At 40.8% G+C, this 21,705-nt stretch overlaps 1 protein-coding gene across 4 annotated transcripts in view; it reads right to left on the bottom strand.

The window, feature by feature from the left end:
- Positions 1–7,480: 7,480 nt before the first annotated feature.
- Positions 7,481–21,705, bottom strand: part of STON2 (stonin 2) — a 74,785-nt gene continuing 60,560 nt past the window's right edge. For all 4 annotated transcript variants that reach the window (XM_050336013.1, XM_050336014.1, XM_050336016.1 and 1 more), the window contains exons 5-7: positions 18,986–20,821; positions 13,060–13,262; positions 7,481–12,041 (exon numbers count right to left, since the gene is read on the bottom strand). In XM_050336013.1, coding sequence (XP_050191970.1) covers positions 11,958–12,041; positions 13,060–13,262; positions 18,986–20,821 — 2,123 coding nt within the window. In that variant the 3' untranslated portion in view covers positions 7,481–11,957. The remainder of the gene's footprint in view (positions 12,042–13,059; positions 13,263–18,985; positions 20,822–21,705) is intronic.

Here is a 21,705-nt window from a genome sequence, read left to right as displayed (position 1 = left end):
AGAACAGCACCACGAAACCCAGACTACTGATCAGAGACGTTCTAAAGTTGACACTAACTGCTGGACCCTCTCCTCTCAACACTAGGGTTTCTCCTCTAGCAGAATCTTAGTTCCCTCTCTTATTTATACACAAACTCCATGTCAGATTTTGCAAAACTATTCTTTTTATAGGACCACTTGTGCCTCCTCTGCTTAGGGAATTGGCTTTCCTTAGTCTCCTGCAAAAAATCATTTCACACATGTGCACCATGGTCTTTATAACAGCTGTTTCTAGTAAATGATCAGCTACAGCTGGAGGGGGCAAATTGCTCTTTTCCAGGCTGTTGCCATGTGCTGCATTTATTTACACCTCGGCAGAGGTTTTTGCTGACATGGATTTGTGGATCAGAGACTGTTTTTTTCATGTTTCTGGGTGACGAATCTACACTTAATTCATAAAGGCAAAACTTAATTGAGACACTGACCCCGTCTTTCCCACGACCCCCAAGCATTCAGTGATAATGAGGATTTCAGGCATTCGTACTTCCTTTCCATACCACTGTGTGCTCGTTCTGTCCCTGTGCCACCGTGCTCTGCTTTTGCAGTTGTGCCAGTTCCTTGCTGTGCCTTTTTTTTTTTCCCTATGCTGGCTAATTTTTAACCTGGATCAGTTTCCTGATCTGGTTCATAGGGCAGCCCTACAAAAGACGTGTTAGTGCGACTGAAAGAGCTGACAGGAGTAGAAATAAGTGACCAGAGGAGGAAATGCTTCAAAACAACATTGTTGCCAAATGCTTTGTCATGTAGAAAAGTCTCCAGGCTTCCTTTTATTGAAGAAGAATTGGCCATTACTAAAATGCACACCCTGCTTTCTGTAAGCAAGCTCTAATGCTTGTAGCAGGAAGATTACTGGTCTTAGAGCATGGACTACCCCTTCATTTTTCGTATGTGTATACCCGTTTGACCTAATACTTAACTGTCTGCAGACTGAATGATTCATACTTTGGATACAGAGTAGCGATTCTTAAATAGCTAAAAAAAGTCCCTAAAATTCTGAAGGTTAGAGCTTCTCTGAAAGGGTGTGAGCTAAAGGAGTGCCTCTGAATTACACATTCTATATTATTACCTTGGTGAAGTGCTTTTTAAGTAGTAACATTAATCACTCAGACCGTGACTGCTATGAATCAAAGTTACTCAGCTGTGATGAGGTTCTGACAACAGCCAAAATATTGTTGGCTGTGATCCATAAAGCCAAGCAACAAAGAAATCAGATAACAAAAAACCCCAGACTTAAAATACCAATTAGTCTTCTTATAGGCAATGTCCTACTTTACTGATCCAAAGCAGAGCCTTACCTAGCATGCTGATAAATGTTTTTACTGACTGCTGCTATATATTCCAGGCAGCAGTTATGATGTGCAAAGATCCACAGCAGAAATTTGTTAACTTCAGGAAAGTTATTCCTGATATATATGAGCGTCAGAGAGTGAAATATTCATAGAGAAAATTTTGAATGATCTATATAGTGTGCCTTCAGAAGCCTTACATATGTCAGGCTCCACGTGGTGACTTAGGATAAAGTAATTCCCCTAGGGTATGCCAGAATACAAATATGCAGTGTATAACTATGGCATGGTGCTGGTCTGTGTGCATGATAACCCTGTGAGTCCTTTGGGAGCGTGTGTTTCTGTAGCCTCAGCTTCCCTGACACAGCTGGCAGAGTGGAAGACACCACAGAGGCTGCCGCTGCCAAGATGAGCTGTGATGTGTTTTACTCAGCGGTTTGTCCCTCAGCCACATGTTCACGTGTCCGCTAAAAGTGGTTTTGTGCGAGGCAGGTTTGTTCCACTTCGGATGCTCCGTGCCTCACACTTAATAAGCCTGTTCCTCTGTGCCTTGCAAACCACACAAGCTTCTGAGTTGTCAAGAATCTCACAGAGCTGATTTAAGGGCACGGAGTCTACAGCTTTCATGGAAAAAACGTGGGTGTGTCCTACTTTTGCAGCCCATTCAGGGGTGATCATATGTCCCTTCTGGGACCCAGCGTGAGAGGCATCAGGAAGAGATGACTTTTTTTTTTTTTTTTTTTTTTTCCCCTTGATGAGTCCTAGATTTGTTTTTCACAGGACTGGGTGGAATTTGCAGGAAACAACTCCAGTTCAGTTTTGGCTGAGTTCAGTCTTCCCAATGAGGAACAGTGAACATGAACTCAGCTGGAGACAACCTATGGCTTATGAGCAGTTAATGTGGAGTTCTCATTCTGTGGCTAATTATCTAACTGCAAAGCTGCACTAGTGTGAGAATTGCTGGGCAGCTGGAGACCCTGGCTTTGAGAGAAAGGAAAACAGCAGGAATAAGTCAGCCCTACTCATCCTGCAATGGAGATATAGGACCCTAGGCATTTATTGCCATTCCTACCCTGTGACCTATTTTCAGAGCTCCTTTCTGCTCCAGTCTTCATGGTAACTGATGTATAACCTGGGATTCTTTGGCATACCAAGATTTTGACATCTGCAAATGTGTAAAAAAAATGGGAAGCTGCCCTTATAGACTGGAGCTCACATTTTCCTTCGGCTGCTTGCTCCTACTCCCTTGCCTTGCTGCTTTGGATGAAAGAGTTTTCCACAAGTATCATCTTCCACTACAAATCTGGGACTCCAGGCAGATTAGGAGTCAGCATGGTTGTGCCTCTCTTGAAAAGAAATATTTCTAGTGAGGCATCCCATCACATCCACTATACCTGCAATTTTGTTTGCACTGTTTTAGGGTACAGGCAGAGCATCTGCTGAGTAGAAAACAGAACTTTCAGTTTATAGAATTTTCAGGCAGCTGCATTTGTGCTGGAAGGACTGCTCCATGCTCAGACCCAACTGCTCAGATGCAGACGCACTGTTAACAGTTGTAGGGTGAGGACCCAAGGCTGCCTTTGTTGGATGTGATCTGTAGGCACCAGGGATGATTTTTCCCAAGAAGTTCCAGCTGTCACTGCAGCCAGTCCCTGGTAGAGTCTGTACTCTGACCTCAGCTGAGCTCAGCTCCCATGAATGCAGCCAGCTGTCAAGGAGGTGCTGATGGATATGAGCTAATGGGAAGCAGATGAGAGTACCTTCAAAGCCAAAGTGATGATATCTCTATCCACATCACTCTAAATGTATCAGTGCTCAAAGCAAGTTCCTTGCCCTGCTGCCAAAGCCAGATGAAATTGGAGACAAAGCTGGAGGATGCAATCAAGTAACAGTAGTATAGAACTATAGAGTCTCTTTCTTTTAGACATGACAAAGCAATATGACCAGCAATTGTGTTTAAGCTGTGCAGCTTGTTCTCTTTCCATTACTGCAGACTTCTGCTGCAAATTTCCATGTTCCTCCTGCCTAGTTTCCAACTATGGCTTTCAAGACACAATTCATATCTCTTTCTGAATGTTGTGTGAGGAAATGGGCTATATTGATATCAGTGTAAATTGCAAAGGAATGAAGAAGGGCACAGAGTAGGCATATTCAAGTTAAATCACCTTACAAATGCTGCAAGTCTGCTAAGGACCTTGAAGGAAGAAGATGCTTTGGTTTAGGGAAACAGTGGAGGGACATTCAGCTGGGGCTCTATCATTCCAAGGCATTGATTTAATGATATCGTGGTTCTCTTACCATGAAGGGTACAGTGCTTTATTTGATTTGACTCTTCAGATAGCTTGATTTCGTAATGTTTGGAAAGGACTATGGAAGGAAATGGAAGGGGATAGGAAAGAACGAAGCGATATCCTAAAATGTATAGGCCATGAGATTTTGCTCTACTTGAAAATATCACATTCTGTGCAGTGTATCTTAGTAACTCCTAGGTGGAGCTTCTACATTTGGCTGACTTGAATGCTAACATTTGGACTCAATTACAAAATGTAACCAGCCTGAATTACTACAGATTTTATCAGACATCTTCAGTTGTTCCCAATGAATGTGAAAAAGAATCTCTTCCTTAGGTAGACTTTTTTTTTTGATGGGAGATTCCTGACATAATGGGGCTTTTTTATGAAACTCGAGGATGAGACATATCAGGAAGTTAACTATCAGGAAGGTAACCAGCATGAACTCCGATTGTGGCTGCACTGTTAATGTTTCTTTTCCAAGACCAAAGTAAAAGATGCAGCCACAAGAGGGAGGCAGAACTCCAATGCCTGTATAATAACCCCAGCAGAAAACAAATCAGAGAAATGTGTTCTATAATTTTCCCACTTTGAGCTACAATTGTCCAGCAGCTCTCACACTGAAAGCAATGACCATTGTCTGTAAATTCTATAAAAGTGGGCTCACAATGCATAGCAATCATTAAATTAACATAAGCTGAAAATTAGTATGTAATACATAATTTTCTTAAACCTAAAAATTAGGTTAGAAACTACTTCAGGAGAAATTTTTTTCATGTGTTTTTTTGTAGACTGGAAGGAAAACTGTCCCTGTTCTTCAAAGGCATATAGTTGTATTCTTGCCAGGCTCTAAGATAGAAGGATCACCTTGTTTCAGGAAGGAGACTTTTAATAACAATTTGCTTCTTAGCAAATACAGCACCAGGATGTATTTAAACACTTCCATAGAACCTCAGCAAACAGATAAGGCACTATCCTCAAATAGTGCTATTACTTATCCTATTAAGTACTTTCACTGGACAACAGGCCTTCTAGATTCAGTGAGCTCAGCAGAGAAAGCAATTTGTATGGAGGGAGAGGGTAGGTCTGATGTCTAGTTCCTGCTCCAAGGACTATTTCCATAATATACTCAAGAGAATTTCAGAAACTGCACTGAAGGATGGACAAACACAGTCAGTACTCTAAGTGCCCAAAGCCTTCAGTTCTTTTCAGTCTTGAATTGTCTCTACCTCTTTACTTACCCTCTAGGCAGCCTCAAACAAGGAGGAGAAAGGGACCCCAAACCCATTTGCTTCTCCACTTGCAGTGCAGTGTTCTTACCAGTGCACAGGTTTATAGAATAAATGAATACCTATTCTGAGCACAGCAGCAGATTGGAATCCTCGAGAGAGGGAGAGTAGGTGAATGCCTGGCTTGGAAACCCAAGCTGGACTAGGCTGTATAGAACTGTGGTAGTTAGAGGCACACACAGGAACAGTAGGTGTTTGCAGACATCTTTCATGGAAATGTATGAGAGCTTCTGGGAATTTTGGTACTTCCAGAAGGAGGCAGTTGCATGGGGATTGACCAGATGGGAGTAGTGGACTTGGCTGCCCAGACTTGGACTGAGCCCCAGTGGCATATCTCGGGACAGTGGGGGGTGGATGTCTTTTAAAATAGTGGCCAGAAAAAAAAAAAAATCAAACTTTTTTGTCAACTTGTTCTTTCTATCATACAATGCATAACTGTATAAGTCTATGCATGACTATACAACACATACATATGCTTTTGTTTTTAATAGACAGTAGATAAATGTTAAATCCTTTTACAGGATTTTCTGCTGGAGGTGTTTAATGTGCTTTATGGATGTAAATTTAAACTGAATGTGTGCATGACTGCGCACACAAGTGAGGACTACTTGGGTGAAAAAGACTAGTCAACACAACCAAAAAATTAATTACTCTGTTGTCCTTTTCTGAGCTAAACATTGAATCAGCTGAGGTAGTCAACTCTTACACTCAGTTTTGAGATCTAACTGTTTTCCAGTGTGTTAACAACAGGCAAAATTCTGCATGGGGTTCACAGGCCTGAAAACCAGAGAGATTCATTGAGGATACTCAATGCAGTGGGTCAGTAGTCCAGGCAAAAACCTGAGGTATTAGCACACATTTTTCTCTGCTGAGATTGTAACTTCAGTGTATCCTATTTTGCTACCTGCATTCCCCTGGGAGTTCCTCTCACACCAACTGTCACTTCCTGACTGCCAGGGCAAAGGGTACCTGTAACAGCTTGGGGAAAAAAAAAAAAAAGCCTGCTGACTGATGCATTGGGAAGCAAGATTTTGATCAAAGGGAGATGGGGACAGGGGAGGCCATAGTGGTCAAACTCTATTAATCTCAGCTGAAAACTGGCTGCAGTTTTGCTTTTGTTTCTCTTGACCTGAACTCAGAACTCTGCTACAGTTCTGCCTGCATCTGTGCACTGACATGACTTTTTTGTATACAGCAGTTGCTGTTAGGCTTCGATACTGTGACCAAAACAACAGTTTTTCCTGTGATTGGTGCACTTCATGATTCAGACACGTCTGCTGTGACCTAGACCTGCATCTAAGCTGAAACAGTGGACTGCTCCTCCATCTTTAGCTTTACCTCAGCTGACCTTCAGCACCTTTTGTCTTACAAATTTTCAACATATCTGCTGAGGGCGTACAACACACATGGTGAGGGCAATCATGGCAACAAAGAGTGGTAAGAGAAAACTGTGGTGTTTTTTCTCTCCAAATGGTGCTATCTCACTCTAGGGATGTCTTTGGTTACACATCGCACTGGCACTCCTCTATCTCTTGTCAGGTGTTATTTTGGCTTGTCTCTAAGAAGTGCACTTATTGCCAAGGAACTCTGAGCTCCTTCGTTTCAACCTTTCATTTTTGTCTTTAACTTTCATTTTAAAAACATTTTGTATATTAACAAACCATCATGTTTAATATAATCCTACCCTCCCAATTTTATAGGATCATTTCCAAATGTCTCTGAATATCTGAATTATAGTAAATAATCTGCTATTACTAACAGCCCCTGAATATTTTTAAACTTTTTTCTTCTGGCTGACCTGATTTAATCTTGAATAATGAACATGAAGCATCAGTCTCTGTGTACTTCTGTTTTCTGTTACTGTAAAATGGTTGATTTACTGTCAGTTGTACTGAGGCTTCCTATGGAGAATGTGCTGATCTCAAAGCAATAATCTGAACAGCACTGATGGTGGGTATCCGATTTTCTTTGGTCAAGAGTGTCCAGCTCTTCAGTCTCATACAGTGAATGCTTTTGATAAAGACTGAAGACTGAAGAGGGTCTCAGTGACTGTGAGAGAAGTGAAAAGATGTATGAAATGATACATGGCTTACTCTACTTTGAAAGAGCACAGAGGATCATAGCAGAGAACTCCGTAAGTACTGTAGACCATACCCTTATACTTGCTTTGCAAACAGATGTTCTGATCACAGGAAGACATCACCCTTTCATGTTCTCCTGGCTTTAGTGGTGAAAGAACAGAAGAGACCACTGAGCAGAAGCTTCAGTTTTCAATTACTTTGTTTCAGGATGGTTTTGCTCAAATGTTGGAACATCTTCCATATTATGTCAGTTTTGTTCCACACATCTCTTATGTGGCTCAAGCTTTAGGCCTGCTCCATTTCCTTTGAAGTCTAAATTTTAATCTGGAGATTGAATTAAATAATCTCTTTACTGTATGCAGTCCCATTACTTCTAATTTATATTGTTCTTTATGCCATTCAAAATATCCCCTTTTCCTCTTCTGAATTCAAGGCCTCTGATTTATCAGAATGTACAGCACATAAAACTTTCAATTTCACAGTGAAAATTAGGATATGCTGTTTCATCTTAACATTTATTTAAGTTTTCACATAGTTTAAAACAAAACATGACATCCCATTTCAACTGACAAAATAAAAAGACAAAAAAAATAAAAACCACTTCTACAAAGTTAGCCAGTGTATAGACTTACTTATTTTACAAAATAAAAAGGTAGGAACATGTTACAAAATAATAATCAAGCCAATCAATGTCAATAGTGCAAAGAATGAATTGCAAGTATGGGAGAGAGAGAGGGAGGGAGGGTAGGACGGATGGGAGTATGGATGGATGGATGGGTGGGTGGCTGGCTAAACAAAACAGGAAGGTTAGGAACAGTTGTGCCTGTTACACACAAAATTTTGGATCTCTGGCATGTCACGATATAGATTTAACTGTAGTGGCAGAAGATGGCAAGTATTCCATCCATAAGTGATCTCTTGTGTGCTGCAAATTCTTGTGCTGGCCAGTTCTGGAGATGAATATAGCTATAAACACCAACTGCCAAGAGTCACTGAAAGGAATTTTTCACTATCTGGAACAGAAGTGACTTATCAAGGGCTTGATTAGTGCACTCAAGGGCCAAGGAAATTACTGAAAATTTTATGCAGGCAACAGAGTAAGTACCTCCAGGCTGAACTTTGTACACCTTTTCCTCTTGCTTTCATGCTCTTCTACATGTCATTGCTCTCTATTCTGAGAGGTCAATGTTCAAGAGGGAGTTTTAGCAGCTACTAAATAATGTGGACAGAGAGACCAACAGGTCTTGGATTTCCTATTGATCAAATATGTCAGCCAGCAACCCACCAGAAAAGAAAAATTATTTATGCAATGTTTCTGATGATACAGTTATATCTGTCTCCTTCATAGGAAGACTAAATTAAAATCTAAATAAAATATAGAATAAAAATAACAGAAGTCAGTTATAGTGTTTATCATCTGAATTTACACATTTTCCTTTTCTAGCAGAGTGTCCGTAGTTAATATATGCAAGAGGCATTAACTAAAATACACTCAGCTGCCAGGAGATGTTGTTCATCTTTACTAGGAGATGTTGTTCATCTTTACCCCTTGGGATCAAACACAGTTTATTTTTCTAGGCAAAATTCCATATGATAGCTCAAGTCTTACCACAGTACAAAAATTAAACAAAACACCCATGGGAAATAGAAGGAGGGCTGAAAGTGAGAATAGCCTCAGGCAGTATGCTTACCTTGAAGGCACATTTCCTGCATGGAGTGTCTCAGTATTACAAAGCTTTCAAATAAACCGAAGGCCAGTGATTGCATTTTTCTCAAAAGAAGTATTAACCTGAAATTAGTCAGAGATTTTTCTGCAAGACTTAAAAAAAAAAAAAAAATCATCCACACTACAGGCATCTCTAAATAATTGCAGCTACTCTCAAACTCACATAGCTCAGATCTTGTCCCTCACTCCCATCAACAGTCTGTTCAGATTAACACTGTATTCATATGGATGAAGAATATATGGTTCATGTACATAAAGTTCATGTGTGACAGTATCTAACACTGAAAAATTGGCACTGTTTAATCAATAAAGAACAGTGGAAGCCTCATTAAGGGCACTTAGGATCCAGTGTTCAAATGCTCAGTGCTCATAATGGTGCAGAACTGGTGACACCAACACCGGATTTTCTAAAGGTTTTGGTTGTGAGCGGTTTTTTGAAAAATCAAACAACTAACTCCAGTCCTTTAATAGGAAATAAGGTCTACTCTGGCTGAGGTATTCATGCTAAACTCTTGAAATTCAGTGGCAGGTACATCTGAAAAATGCTCTCTGGAGATCAGAATGGATTAAAATGACTTTCATATAAACCAAAACACTTTTCCAGTTTTGCCTGCTTAGGTCCTTGAAGATTGGAAGAGATAATTCAGTGTACAGCTAACTACAAAAGAAAGATTAGATTCAGGTCCATACTCTTTCTTTCATTCATTGATTCTGAATTAAAAAAAAAAAAAAGAATCAATGATAAAGTGGTAGAAAAATTAAGTAAATCCAGAAACCTCCAATATGCTTTTCTTTCAGTTTCTGGGGCATGGAATATTCTGTGGCTGAAGTATGACAGAGGCTGAACGGTTTAAGAATGATGAGATGAAAAATGATATTCCTTTTATTTTCTTCCCTCTTCAAGGAGTACAAAATAAATTTGTTTGTTTGTATTACTTATTTATATGTCTATGGGCTGGGGGCAATAGGCAAAAATTAAGACACTGAGCCTGCAGATCAGAGTAGGAAATCTCCCAACCATTTCTTTCACAAAACATTCTCACACTTCCTCAGTAACATCTCAGCACTCCTTCAGCTTGGTTTTCTTGGATTACTTGCTGGTGGGATTTAAGCAACTGTACAGCCAGGAGCTGTAGTGAAACACAGGAAAAATAGCCAGAAGTTCTTTGACTGCCTTTGAACAGAAGAATGAATTTTGTAGAGAAGAGTTGCCATGCAACTCATCACAACCAGTCTGTAGCAGAGCTGACAATCAGTCACAAATTCAGCCCCATGCTCTTGGGGCTGAATCATTTAATAATATCAATAATTTTAATCCACTGATCTCAAAATTCTTCATAAAAATTAACAGCATTCTTCCATTTACAGAAGGATGTTGCAAATGCGTAGTACTAACTGGTATGCTCTGAGGAGCTCCCTGGGCTCCAGCAGGGCTACCTGCAACAGAGGATCACATGCTTATTAAGAAGTCCTAGAAGGACTGAGACTTTACATATTTACAGTGGTGTGCCTGTGTAAGTATGTATCACTAGGATGATACAAGCTTGAAATTTAGGTACATATAAAAAGGCATTTATAAGTTCCATACAGTTTGTTTTAAATTCTACAACTACTGGCTTCAGACTCAATGTAATTAATCGCATGTTTTATTTGGGATTTTAACGTTGTAGCAATTTTCATAGTAGTCACAGTGAAAGTATTAAATCAAGAGTGTATTAATTTTCTGTTATACTCACTTTAAAATGAAATAAATTTATAAAAAGGCTTTCATTTTAATTCAGTAGGATTTTAAATTACATTACCAAGGCTTTCCAAATATGTATTTTAAAGTCAGTAGTAACCTTTCAAAAGATAAATGATCTAATAAATTATTTTTTTACATTTAAAATTATGAGACAAAATATTACACAAGCCATAGAAATAACTAAAAATGAGTACTTTTAACACTGTTTTCTCAGAAAATATATGTAAATGAGTGATTTATGTCTTCTGCATTTTTATTTAGAAAGAAGTTTTAAGACTTGCTGTTACTTCCAGCTAAAGTCGGATAAAAAAATCTCCGTAATAGAAGCTTGTTGTTATTTTTTGGAAAAAGATTTTGGGGCCCAGTTAATGGGAGTATTATGAATTACTTATATTGTAGGTTCAAGAAAGCACATGAAAATAATATGCGCTGCATGGACTTCCAAGGATTTTCAGGAAAGCAACATTGTCTCTTAAAGTAATTGTATTATGACATTTTCAATAACCACCCACCTTACCCATCCAAAAAAACATATAAACCCCCCAAACCCAAAACTAAACCCCCGTGTTTTTCCCTTAAATATCTTTCTAGGCAGGAATGATCTAATCTTAGCAAAGTCCCTCTTGTATCTCCTCTATTACAACACATATTCCCTGTTGCTAGCAGCCATAACCATAGTCAGTCAAGATACCAGAACAGCTCAGACTATAAAAATAAAAATTTCAAGAAATTGCAGAGGTTTTCTTGTCACTTGTGCAGACTCCATGAAAATGTGCACAATGACATTGTCATTTTGGGGGATGAGACAGAAAGGGGTGAACAGAAGAACAGCTACATAATCGTCTGTCATAGAGATCATTCTCTGTGTTTATGTTGCAGAGTGTGTTGATTCTCCAGAATGATGCTCAGGGTTTTCAATCCACTGACCACTTCAAAAAGGAGATTTTATATAATTTTTCATTTGATGTTCCTTGGATTTTATTTTGGTAGTTCAGAAGGAAGTGATTCAGTCAATGACCAAACCAAAAGGCATATAAATAAAATGCTTAATGTAGGAGGGCAAGATTGTAAGTGAGATAAAGGCTGATTTCTGATGTGGCACTTAGTGCCATGGTCTAATAACCACAGTGGTAGTGGATCAAGGGTTGGACTTGATGATCTCAGAGGTCCTTTCCAACACGGCTGTTTCTATGATTCTATGGTTGCCAGACCATACTTGAGTGCAGAACCTGGATGGTGAAGAGGCAGAAAAGGCAGGCTTGACTCTACAGCTGTACTTGTATCATTCCAGAAAAAGCCCAAGGGACTGCTCCAAACAAACCACTGATGAACTTCTTCTCAAGGTATGGATCATCACACAGGAAAAAATAATACTCTTCAGGGTATTATTTTAAAAGTAGTACTCTATAATTTAATAGAAAAATGCCCAAAGCCTGCAAGTCCTTTCTTTCAGGTCTCTTAGTTTGACCACCCCTCTTGGGACTTGCAGACTGATCTTCCTTCACTGTGTAGCACATTCATTGACATTTGCTGTATTTTCTCCCTTCAGATCCTCATTCAAGCTTTTTTTCTGCTCTATTTCAACCTGGCAGAAGAAAAAGAGGGAGAACATTTGTAATGAGAAAGGAAAACAAAAGATTCAAAAATCTTCCTCAGTGGTGGTTTGTGTCCTGCTCAGGTGAAGTGAGAGGGTTGTGAATTAAAATAGATTGAAAATCAGAGGAAGTTGGATTTTATTTACTGTAAGTATTTTAAGTCTAACCCAAGCAGTTCTACCCATAAGGATCATCAAATGCTCCTTGAGGTACTGCCTAACACCACCCAAACATCAGCACCCTCATTGCTGTCCTCAGGCTCAGAGGTGCTTTGCCCTACAGATACCAACTTGTACTGGCACAGGACCAAGGAGGTCTATATTTGGGTTCTAAATTTCTACATCTCTGAAAACTCAGGAATAATCCAATGTTTAATTCTTACAAGGGATACTTAGGAAGATCAAATACCATCTCCAGAGAATTTAAGAGACTATAAAAATGTAATTACAATTACCAGTAAAAATATTTGCTACAACGATCTTTCCAGAATCTCTCATCATTGCTCTTAAAGAAAGCAGGTAGGATTCCAATTTCTCTACCAAGTGTTCAGCTAACATGCAAATTTACTGAGATTCTTGGCAGGTGTATACATAGTGTACTTTCCCATCTGCTCTTCTCCTTAGGGCAGGCAGGAGGAAGAAAGTATTTAAGCAGAGAAATAATGTGATCCTTTTGTCTGCTGTAGGACTCCCACTGTAGTATTCTCACTGGAGGTGATATGAAGAGCAGCAAAACTCCCTGTTCACACTTGTACCATATCAGCTAATCCCCAGCAACTGGCTGTGTGCATGCTTTTTCACAGGAAACTGCCAGCAAATTTATTTCATCTTTGCTGTTTGCCATGAATCAGTAGCTCCTGGGTAGCACATGGGCAGCCACTGCAGACAGCCTGGCATGTGCCAAATTCCCACCTCATTTGGCCATGGTATTTTATTTGTCTGCCCACACTTTTCAAGACAATGAAAGTGTGCAGCGTAACCATGGTGATTGCCACATGCTCAGTTTTACCTTGTAACTGTAGTGTGCTGAATAGTTGACCCACTTCCTCACATCGGTCTTGTCCTCGACAGAGATGGACCGAACAGCGGCTTTGGATGCAGAAGTGGTGGGCATGTCAAATTCCACATCTACATAGCGGACAAAGCTGGAAGGCACTTCCCGGTCAGAGCCAAGCTCTAGGTGACAGAAGAAGCAGTGAGGATGGCCAGAAGCTGTAAAAGAGAGCAAACAGTAATGCAAGTTGTGTTGGGTGAATGAGAAAACAACACCTAGGAGAAAGCATCATTAAGCTGCAAGGAACCGAGAATCTCCCCAGATGAACCAGTTCATAGCAAGTGACATTATCTTACCTATTTCAATGCTGTTGAAGTTACCAAAGTAATTAAACAAAATGCAAAAAGGACTGTCAATCACTCTAGTTTGCTTTTAGTGGGTGAAAATACAAGAAGTAAATCAAGAAAAGTAGGGTAAAGGTATTTGTCCTCTTCTGATTACTTCATTATCTGTAACACTGGGGCACACCCTTCTGAAATATTATGAAATTATAGTAAGGGAAGGAGGGACTTGGAGATATTTCACATGTATTTGAAATTTTTATCCCAATTTTTAGCAAAGGAAAATGTACTGGATAAGCTTAAGTAACTTTCCTGGCTTCAAAAAGCAAATCTGTGCAAAGCTTCAGAATAACTGTTAGTTCCTCACTCTAACCTGTGACATGGTGGCTAATTATTAAGGATGGCAAGGTGATATGTTTAGCTCTGTCATCTGTAAAAGACAATCTTTGTTATTATTTTCCTCCTTTGTTTCACTGGACAGCAGTTATGTTTAAAAACTAAAGTAAGGAATTCTAGTCAAGCTAGGTTGGTTTTGTTTCTGACTGCTGCCACCCCTAAGCTCTTGAGCAAGTAATTTAATGTCTGTGCCTCAGTTTCTCTGTTTGCAAAATGAAGATGAAAGCCTTCAAAGCCACAAAGGGCTTTCTGATTGAAGAGATTCTATTACCTATGTATGTGTAAATGAATGTATAAATAAATGAACAGGATCCTTGTCTGCCACTATCATAGGCTTTAGGATTTCAGATTACTTGTTCACTGGAAAAGTTCTCTCCATACAGCTCAGCAAGGTGTACAGGGCAGAGACAAGGAAGGAGGAAGGCAGGAAGAATAAAGAGAACTGGGTAGGGAAAGCCCAGAAACCTGCCCTAGGAAGAGCAGGAATACACCTGCTTAGCCCAAAAGTCAGCCTTGTTAAGATGAAGCTTGAAAAGCAAGATATGGGATTTTGAGGTATTATTTGTCCCAACAGGATGAAATTGGCCAGTCTTTAGAGGGCTTAGGCATTGCAACATCCCACTTGACCTCTGAAATAAAGTCAGAAAAAAAATTCCACACGAAGTAAGTCTGGGAAAGAATTTAATCTAAAGTCAGCCTCATATTTCAAAACAGTCTAGCCAGTTTCCTCACCACTAGAAGGTGCTCTCTGGTACTGTATTATGAAGACACCTAGAAATGGGTCATTCCTGGCTCAAAAAACCTGTGTTCAGCACTCAGTACTGGCAACCAATTCCCAGTCTCAGAATGCCCATCCATTCGAATCTCTTTCCTCACCCTGTGCCACTCTCTGCAGAATCCTCATTTTAATCTTTTCTGCTCATCTGTTTTGCCATGCTTTTCCTCTCCCTTAGTTTGCCATGGGTTGCTCCCTCCTTCAGACTGAAAACCCAGCAGCCCAGGAGAAGCATCTCTGTGCTCCAGCACAAGCCAAATCCACAGCTACAAAGTGTTAAGCTTGTGCCACTACACTCCCGAGCTGGTATGTACTGAGCTGCTTTTGGGATGGATGTGTGTGAAGGTAACACTGGCAAGTGTTAAACTGGGCTTGAGCACACTGCATGACAGGTGCTTTGGAGGTCTGAGCTTTTAAACTCTTTATAATTTCAACTGTACACATGGGATCAGCAACCAATTTTAACATACCTAAGTGTGGATATCCATAGGCTCAAAAAATGGGGGAAAATAAGGTGGGGGAAATAGAGGGGGAAAAAGGTAACAACCCCCCCCAAAATGCAATTAACAAGGTAATTTTTCAATAATTTAATTTCTTCTACTGGGAGAGCCCATTAACAGAAAAGACCATGCACAGCAGTCAAAACATATGAAAGTTATTAATTTAAACCAGCTCAGCATGGTAGACAACAAGGTGAATAGATTAAGAAAGCAACTCCTTCACTGAAGCTATTGCAAAATTACTTAGCACATCAGTGTTCCTTAGTGTGCTGGGTGTGAGGCCCACAAGGCACAACCTCTATAGACTTTGTTCAACAGACTCATTCAGGGTTATTTCTCTAATGGACAGGTAGGTACATTTTCAGTAAAATCAGGAGGCAATTGACAGCTTTTGTTTTGCACACCTTGTTTCCTTGAGTTTCTAATATTTTGTTCTGACAATCAAGGATCTGATAACATAATTCATATATATGCATGTTTTACTGTGATTGAGGGGAATCTTTTCTCAATTACTCAGGTGTCCCAACATGTTTGGATTAAAGGATTTAATTTACTTCAGAAAGTATCCCAGGCAGCATGCCTGGGATACACAGCCAAACTAGAGAAAAGTTCAAATCCAGATCCCAGGCTCTGCGTAGAGGCTACATCTCTGCTTTGCTGAAAGAGTATTTTCCCACGATTGAAGACTGTTTGGATGTTTCCCTAGTATTCTACTGGTGGATTAAAAAAAACTCAACATGTGAAACCCAGCCAGCAGCTACTGGAGCTCTGCAGTCTGTAAATAGGCTTTCTTTATCAACTCTTTTGATCATATTAATTTTGAATATGAGAAGGGCAATAATGTTTAACAAGCCATTTTGCACAGGACTTCAGTAATGTGCTCAGTAGAATCCAGTCCATAGTTTTTTCTTAGGTCAAATCACAGTCAGAGTATGCACTGTCCTTCATTGGTCATATGCTTTTCAATGTTGAGTCATAAGCAGATGCTTTGGCTACAAAATAATACAGACAGTGCTGATAACACTGTCACCTAGAGTGACAGTGCAAAGGGCCCCACCCCATTAGAAAGCACAAAAAGAAAACATTTGGATAAGACAGCAAAGCTGCTGAAATAATTCTTAACGATTTTTGTGCTTAGGATTCCACAACCTGAATACAAGCAGTGAACTTCAGGAAGGACCAGCTCTCCTCCCCAGTGGGGCTGTGCATGGCAGGGCTGATGGTGTCACGTGCCTCACATCTGCACAGAGCCTGCATCAGTCCACATTCGGCGAATGCAGGGAAGGAAGAGTTCCAGCTGGCTACTTGGAGAACTCCAGAGTTCCTGGGACTGCAAGCATTGTGTCAGAGCACAAACTGTGGATGAACAAAAGATCCCTTTATGAGTGTCTACATACATGCTCCTTTGAGCACAACTGGTAGACAGGCAGGCACGTGTGCTGCAGGCAGTCATGCAGTGCATGTGCCCAAAGTGGTGTGGACAGGTTGTGTGGCCTCTGCTGGCAGGGTGGAGCTGCAGACTGTGGCCACCTGCAGCATTTCCTCCAGCTGCAGTGTGATGCCACTACCTCTCTCCTGCTTTGGAATTCCAGGTGCCAGGGCAGTTAGTTAGCAGACCAGACATTTAAAGAAGACCCAGAGTGCCCTTAGAGATGAGTTTGAGGGTGCCACAGTAAGAGAGCATCAAGTGTGAGTCAAGGGAGTAGTTTTATATTTAGTGTTTGAGAACTGCATCATTTATAAGGACTTGGCAAATAGATGGAGGTGGGTTATTATATGATTTGTGGGTAGGGCTGGACACAGCCAAAGATGTCCAAGACTGGGAGTTAAACCCCCCCACCAGTATCACATGGTCAGAAGCATGTGTGGTCCATCAGGCAGATCTAAGCAGGAGTGGGAATAAATGCTATTGAATACCACTTTGTTTGCCACATACTTTGAGTAAGGAAACCCATGGGATGAAGTACCGTCAATAAATAGAAATAGTCCGTGAAGGGCAAGGTCAAATTTCAACTACACTTGGCCTGCCCTGTCATCACTTTGGGATTCCCTCCCTCTCACATACCTCATGTGTCTTGGCCAAGACAGTGCGTCCAAGGCCCTTCCTTTCCCTGAAATTACATCTGATCTGACCGGAGGGGTGAGGACACTCTCTTCCTCTCAGGATGTAAACAAATACTAAAATACTGCCCTGTGTTCTGCACAGTGACACTGATGGATAGATTCTCTGTGGCAGGGGTCCAACAGCAGCAACAAATCTGTAATGAATTTCCCCCTGTCACAGTGTATATACAATAAAGCCTCACACTGGGAGAGATGGCATCAGGGCAACAAGAGGCACTCCCCCAGAGTAACAATGTGTAAGGAAGCATTACCTTGCAGGAGGTAGTGGAGACAGGAGTTTTGCCTCTTCTCCTGGTTTGCTACTGGCATGTTCTGTGATTGTGTTAAAGTCTGGGGGCTTTAGTTTTCCCAGCTGTAACATCTATATGGTATATTGAGATCTTTGGAGAGAAGATGCCACAGAAGGCCAAATTTCACAGCATCTCATCCCCAGAGCTCGTGCAGATGGCACAGTGAGATTTTTAACAAGCATGTTATTGCTCATAAACAGTCTGAGGTTAATTTTTCATTGCTATATTTCTCTTGAGTTTCCAAGCTCTGTTCTCTTATGCCCCAAACTACAAGAAGTATGGAGCCTTCCCTTTTGTCAGTGATATCCCTCCAAATTTGTAACCTATACTGTAAACTAGTGTCCTTGGGCTGAAATGTCATCCAAAAGATTAGGAGACTTGGATCACTGCTTTGCTGACACTATAACTCAGACTCAGGAAACACATGTCCTTAGAGAGAGCCAAATCTGGTATCACACTGAACTTTCCTTCAGGGACACTGAATATAGAAACCCTCCTGGTCACCCAGGTGCATTACTACAGCATACTAAAAAGTGCATCTCATTTGTAAAAAGCTATTCTAGATCAGAGAAGCCAAGAAGTAGAATTCACTACAAATAAAAATAAACCTGAGTTGTCCATCTTTATTGTGCACCATGGATGAAAGGCAGGGAATAGAATGACTGGCAGCAACAGCCAAAGGGAACAGTAACTTCCCTACATTATTTGAATATTTAATTATGAACATGTTACTGGAAATATAAAGATTTGTGGGTTTCATATTAGTATTCTCTCTTCAGGTTTAAGTTGCAATTGCATGTCTACACTGATTACAGAAACATAGCCACAAACTGGTGTACGGAAATTTCTATTTTTTTAAATGGTTGAGCAATATCTTCTGTTCTCTTACAATCCCCATTCCAGATAGTTTATAGGCATTAATTGTGGCATATGCATTGAAATATATAGCATTGGCCCAGTATGCTTGGCAATGCATGGAAAATGAATCACATGTGCTGGATGGAATCATAGCAAGTTATCTGGTCTTGTCATTTAGTTCCATAGTATAGAATCTTGCCTTTGCAAGTTACCTGAAAAAGCCCTGCTTCTAATAACAGTACTGAGCACACAGTGGCATTTGATGCTTAAGTCTCATAGTCATAGAATCACATAAACATTTAGGTTGGAAAATATCTTTAAGATCATCAAGTCCAACCATTAACCCAGCATGAACTTAGTCTACCACTAAACCATGTCCCTAAGTACCACATCTACACCTCTTTTAAACACCTCCAAGCAGAGATAGAAATGTATTTTTGCATCTGGAAAACTCAAAACTGTTTTTATCATTATCCATATTTGTAGGATATGTAAAACTATGGCAATGGTCAGATAAATGCTTCAAGCAACTCATTTATGTCCTTTAGTATATTACAGTGGATGCTTTCTCTCACCATTTAAACTCACTATTCCCTATCTTCCAAAATACATAACTCCTTTTAGTTTACTCCTGCAGAGATGGTATACACCACTCACCTGAGTTTTTGTCAGGCAGTCGGTTTATCCTCCATACGATGGAATTAAAGGCGTGCTCATATTTGGCAGTTCCCAAAGTTACTCTCATTACTGGCTCAGAACCAGACAGACCAGTTGATCCAAAAGTGGCTCCCTTGTTCACCTTGGCTTTCAAAGATTTCTCCCCCAGGACACTCTCCCTGCGGAAGTTCTTCACCCACTCATTTGGCACTGGGAAGCGGATCATCACGTTTTCACAAGGGACCTGAGTTAAAGGGTCATGATTGGAAGAGAATCCTGTGGACATCATCAGCCAGCTCTGCACCTCCACCTCAGCACCGTTGATGCTGGCAGCTGTCCGCAGAGTAAAAGGCAAAGTTTTCTCAGCAAAGACAGTTCTGAACCGCATCAGTTCAAACCGGCAGGCATCCAAAGGGTTGAACAGGATAATACGGGAGTTATTAAACATATCCTCATCCACACATGAATGGAACTGACAGCTGTATAATTTAATCCACTTAGTGGTAGTAGTGGGCATAATATCCTGCCTTGCAACTATTTCATTCCCTTTGATCAGGATATCATTAAGGCCCAGTCTGCACTCTGCCAGGCCAGAAAGGAAGCTGAGAACATAGATATGGGTCAGCACACAGTGCTGGAGAATCGCACTGTCTCCCTTGGCCAATATGCCATGAAACTCATCCCTGACATCAACAGTGATTTCTTCTTCTTGATAGTTCAGTCCCACTGTGCTCAGATCTGTTGATGAAGCTGGCAAGTTCATCAGTGTGTCTTGCACAGCATTGATAAAGCTAAGGAAGTCTTCATAATCTGTAGTCCCAAGCTTGATAATTTGCTCTCTCTCTGCTGTGTGTGCAATGGCTGGTTTAGGCTGATACTTCTTTTTCTCCTTGTATGTTGTGCGATCCAACCGCACGCTGTGTATTCTTCCATTCTCGTCGTAGTTCTGGAGTTTGCGCTCCGAAATCTCATGATTGATTTCCAGTTTGAGTTCCCGGAAAGGTTTCTCTAGCCCCTTCTCATAAAAAAGCTGTATACATCCACTGTCAGTCAGCTTGACATATATTGGTCCCCAGTGCCTGGATGACATAATATTCTTCTTCTCTGGGATCCTGAGCATCATTGGCCATCCATCCTTTGGCTGAGCTGGTGCCAGTTTAAATAAAGCTGCATCCAGATCATAGGGCATCATGGGGTCATCATCAGGCAAAGTAGAACTGCTCAAACGATCTGGGTCTCCAATCTGGAGTTGTTTGAGCTGCTCTACAGCATCCGTGTGGGTTAGACTTTTGTTTGCCTCATGGAAACTGATGGTATCAGGCTCTTGATGGAGAATAATGAGAGAGTCTCTTTGGCTTTTGCCTGGAGCACTGGAGACAGAAGAGTTTTTGGAACGCCTCTCTTGCTCCTCAAAGAAGGAGCTGAATGGATTGATGGGTGAGGGTTGGACATCTCGCAGAGATTCATCCAGAAAGGGATTAGTAGCACTCCATGGTGGTGTTTCAACAGAAGGCAACTTGGTTAAGGAGGAGAGATCTAGTTTTTGAATTTTAGAGAGGTCCCCCAATGTGCTTTTAGGACGTTCTCTTTTCTTCAAGGATGTAGTGAGGTTAAAGTTAACATCTGGAGCCTGTGTTTCTGCAGATGGGGTATTTGTTTTCAAGGGAGAAAGGTTCTGCGGTGAAAAACTGACTTCATTGTCATCAAAAGTCACCCAGCTGGGAAAGCGCACTGTGGTTGGGGTAGATGAATGCCCATTCACGGAGGTGTTGTTCAGCTGCCAGTTGACAGCCTCCATATCTATCTCTTCATCTTCCTGGAGAGACGAGGAATTGTCTTTAAAAAAAGAGGGGAGGGGAGGAAATTTCAGCTAATTATTTGAAGTTACCTACTTCTCTCCGCAAAAAGAAAACCACAGTCTGCATAACAGTCTGCACGCTCATGGAAGGCCTATTCATCTGTTGGGCAAGAATAAGATAGTCAAAAGACTTGGCTAAAATGCTGAAGAGTCTGACAAGAGTTAATGAAGAAATAGATTGTTGAACACGGAAAAGGAATCCAGGAAGAAATGCGAAAGGAATCATAGCAATGATTGTATTGATCTCATCCCAACATAACAACCTAAAGGAGAAACTTAGTCCACATGTTGTGGTGGTTTTTTAAAACTTCCCTCTCTAAATTTTCAGGACGCATTTCTTCTCTACAGTTATATTCTGCTATTTGCCCGTAGTGTTCCCTCACTCTTTTTATAAATTTTTCCCTTTTCTGACCCCATATCCTTTGCTCCATAGAAGAATCCAGTAGGAAGAGGAATGAACATTCAGGAAAAGCACTTCTCCAGTCTGTCCCCACATACTTGTCTGTGCATTTGCTGTTACCACAAAAGCACATGGGGATATGGTGAAGGCACCATAAAAGGTGCCTAGCTGGGATTTTTGCCCAGGATGTGTTCAGTAAGGAAACTCTTTGGTCTACCCAGTGGGAAAGAGTCTGACAGTCCTCAGATGTCTCTGAAACATCTCTTGGAGAAGCTGTGGTCTACGGATGTACGTTAGGACAAGAAAAAACTTAATTTTGACTTGTGTTGTGGAAGCTGTCCTCATCCTCTGTCAGAATATGGCACCTTTAACAGCTATGTTCCTAGTCTCAGGTTCTGCCAAGACACTTTGTAAAAGCCTGCATCATGCTGTGCTATTTCAATCCCAGCTCTTCTGTGGGAA

Source organism: Myiozetetes cayanensis, unplaced genomic scaffold (genome assembly GCF_022539395.1).
Source record: "Myiozetetes cayanensis isolate MyiCay16 unplaced genomic scaffold, myiCay2020 scf6-25, whole genome shotgun sequence".
In the NCBI taxonomy this organism is placed as follows: Eukaryota; Metazoa; Chordata; class Aves; order Passeriformes; family Tyrannidae; genus Myiozetetes; species Myiozetetes cayanensis.
Note: the sequence above shows the minus strand (reverse complement) of the source record. Positions and strands in the feature narration are given on the sequence as shown.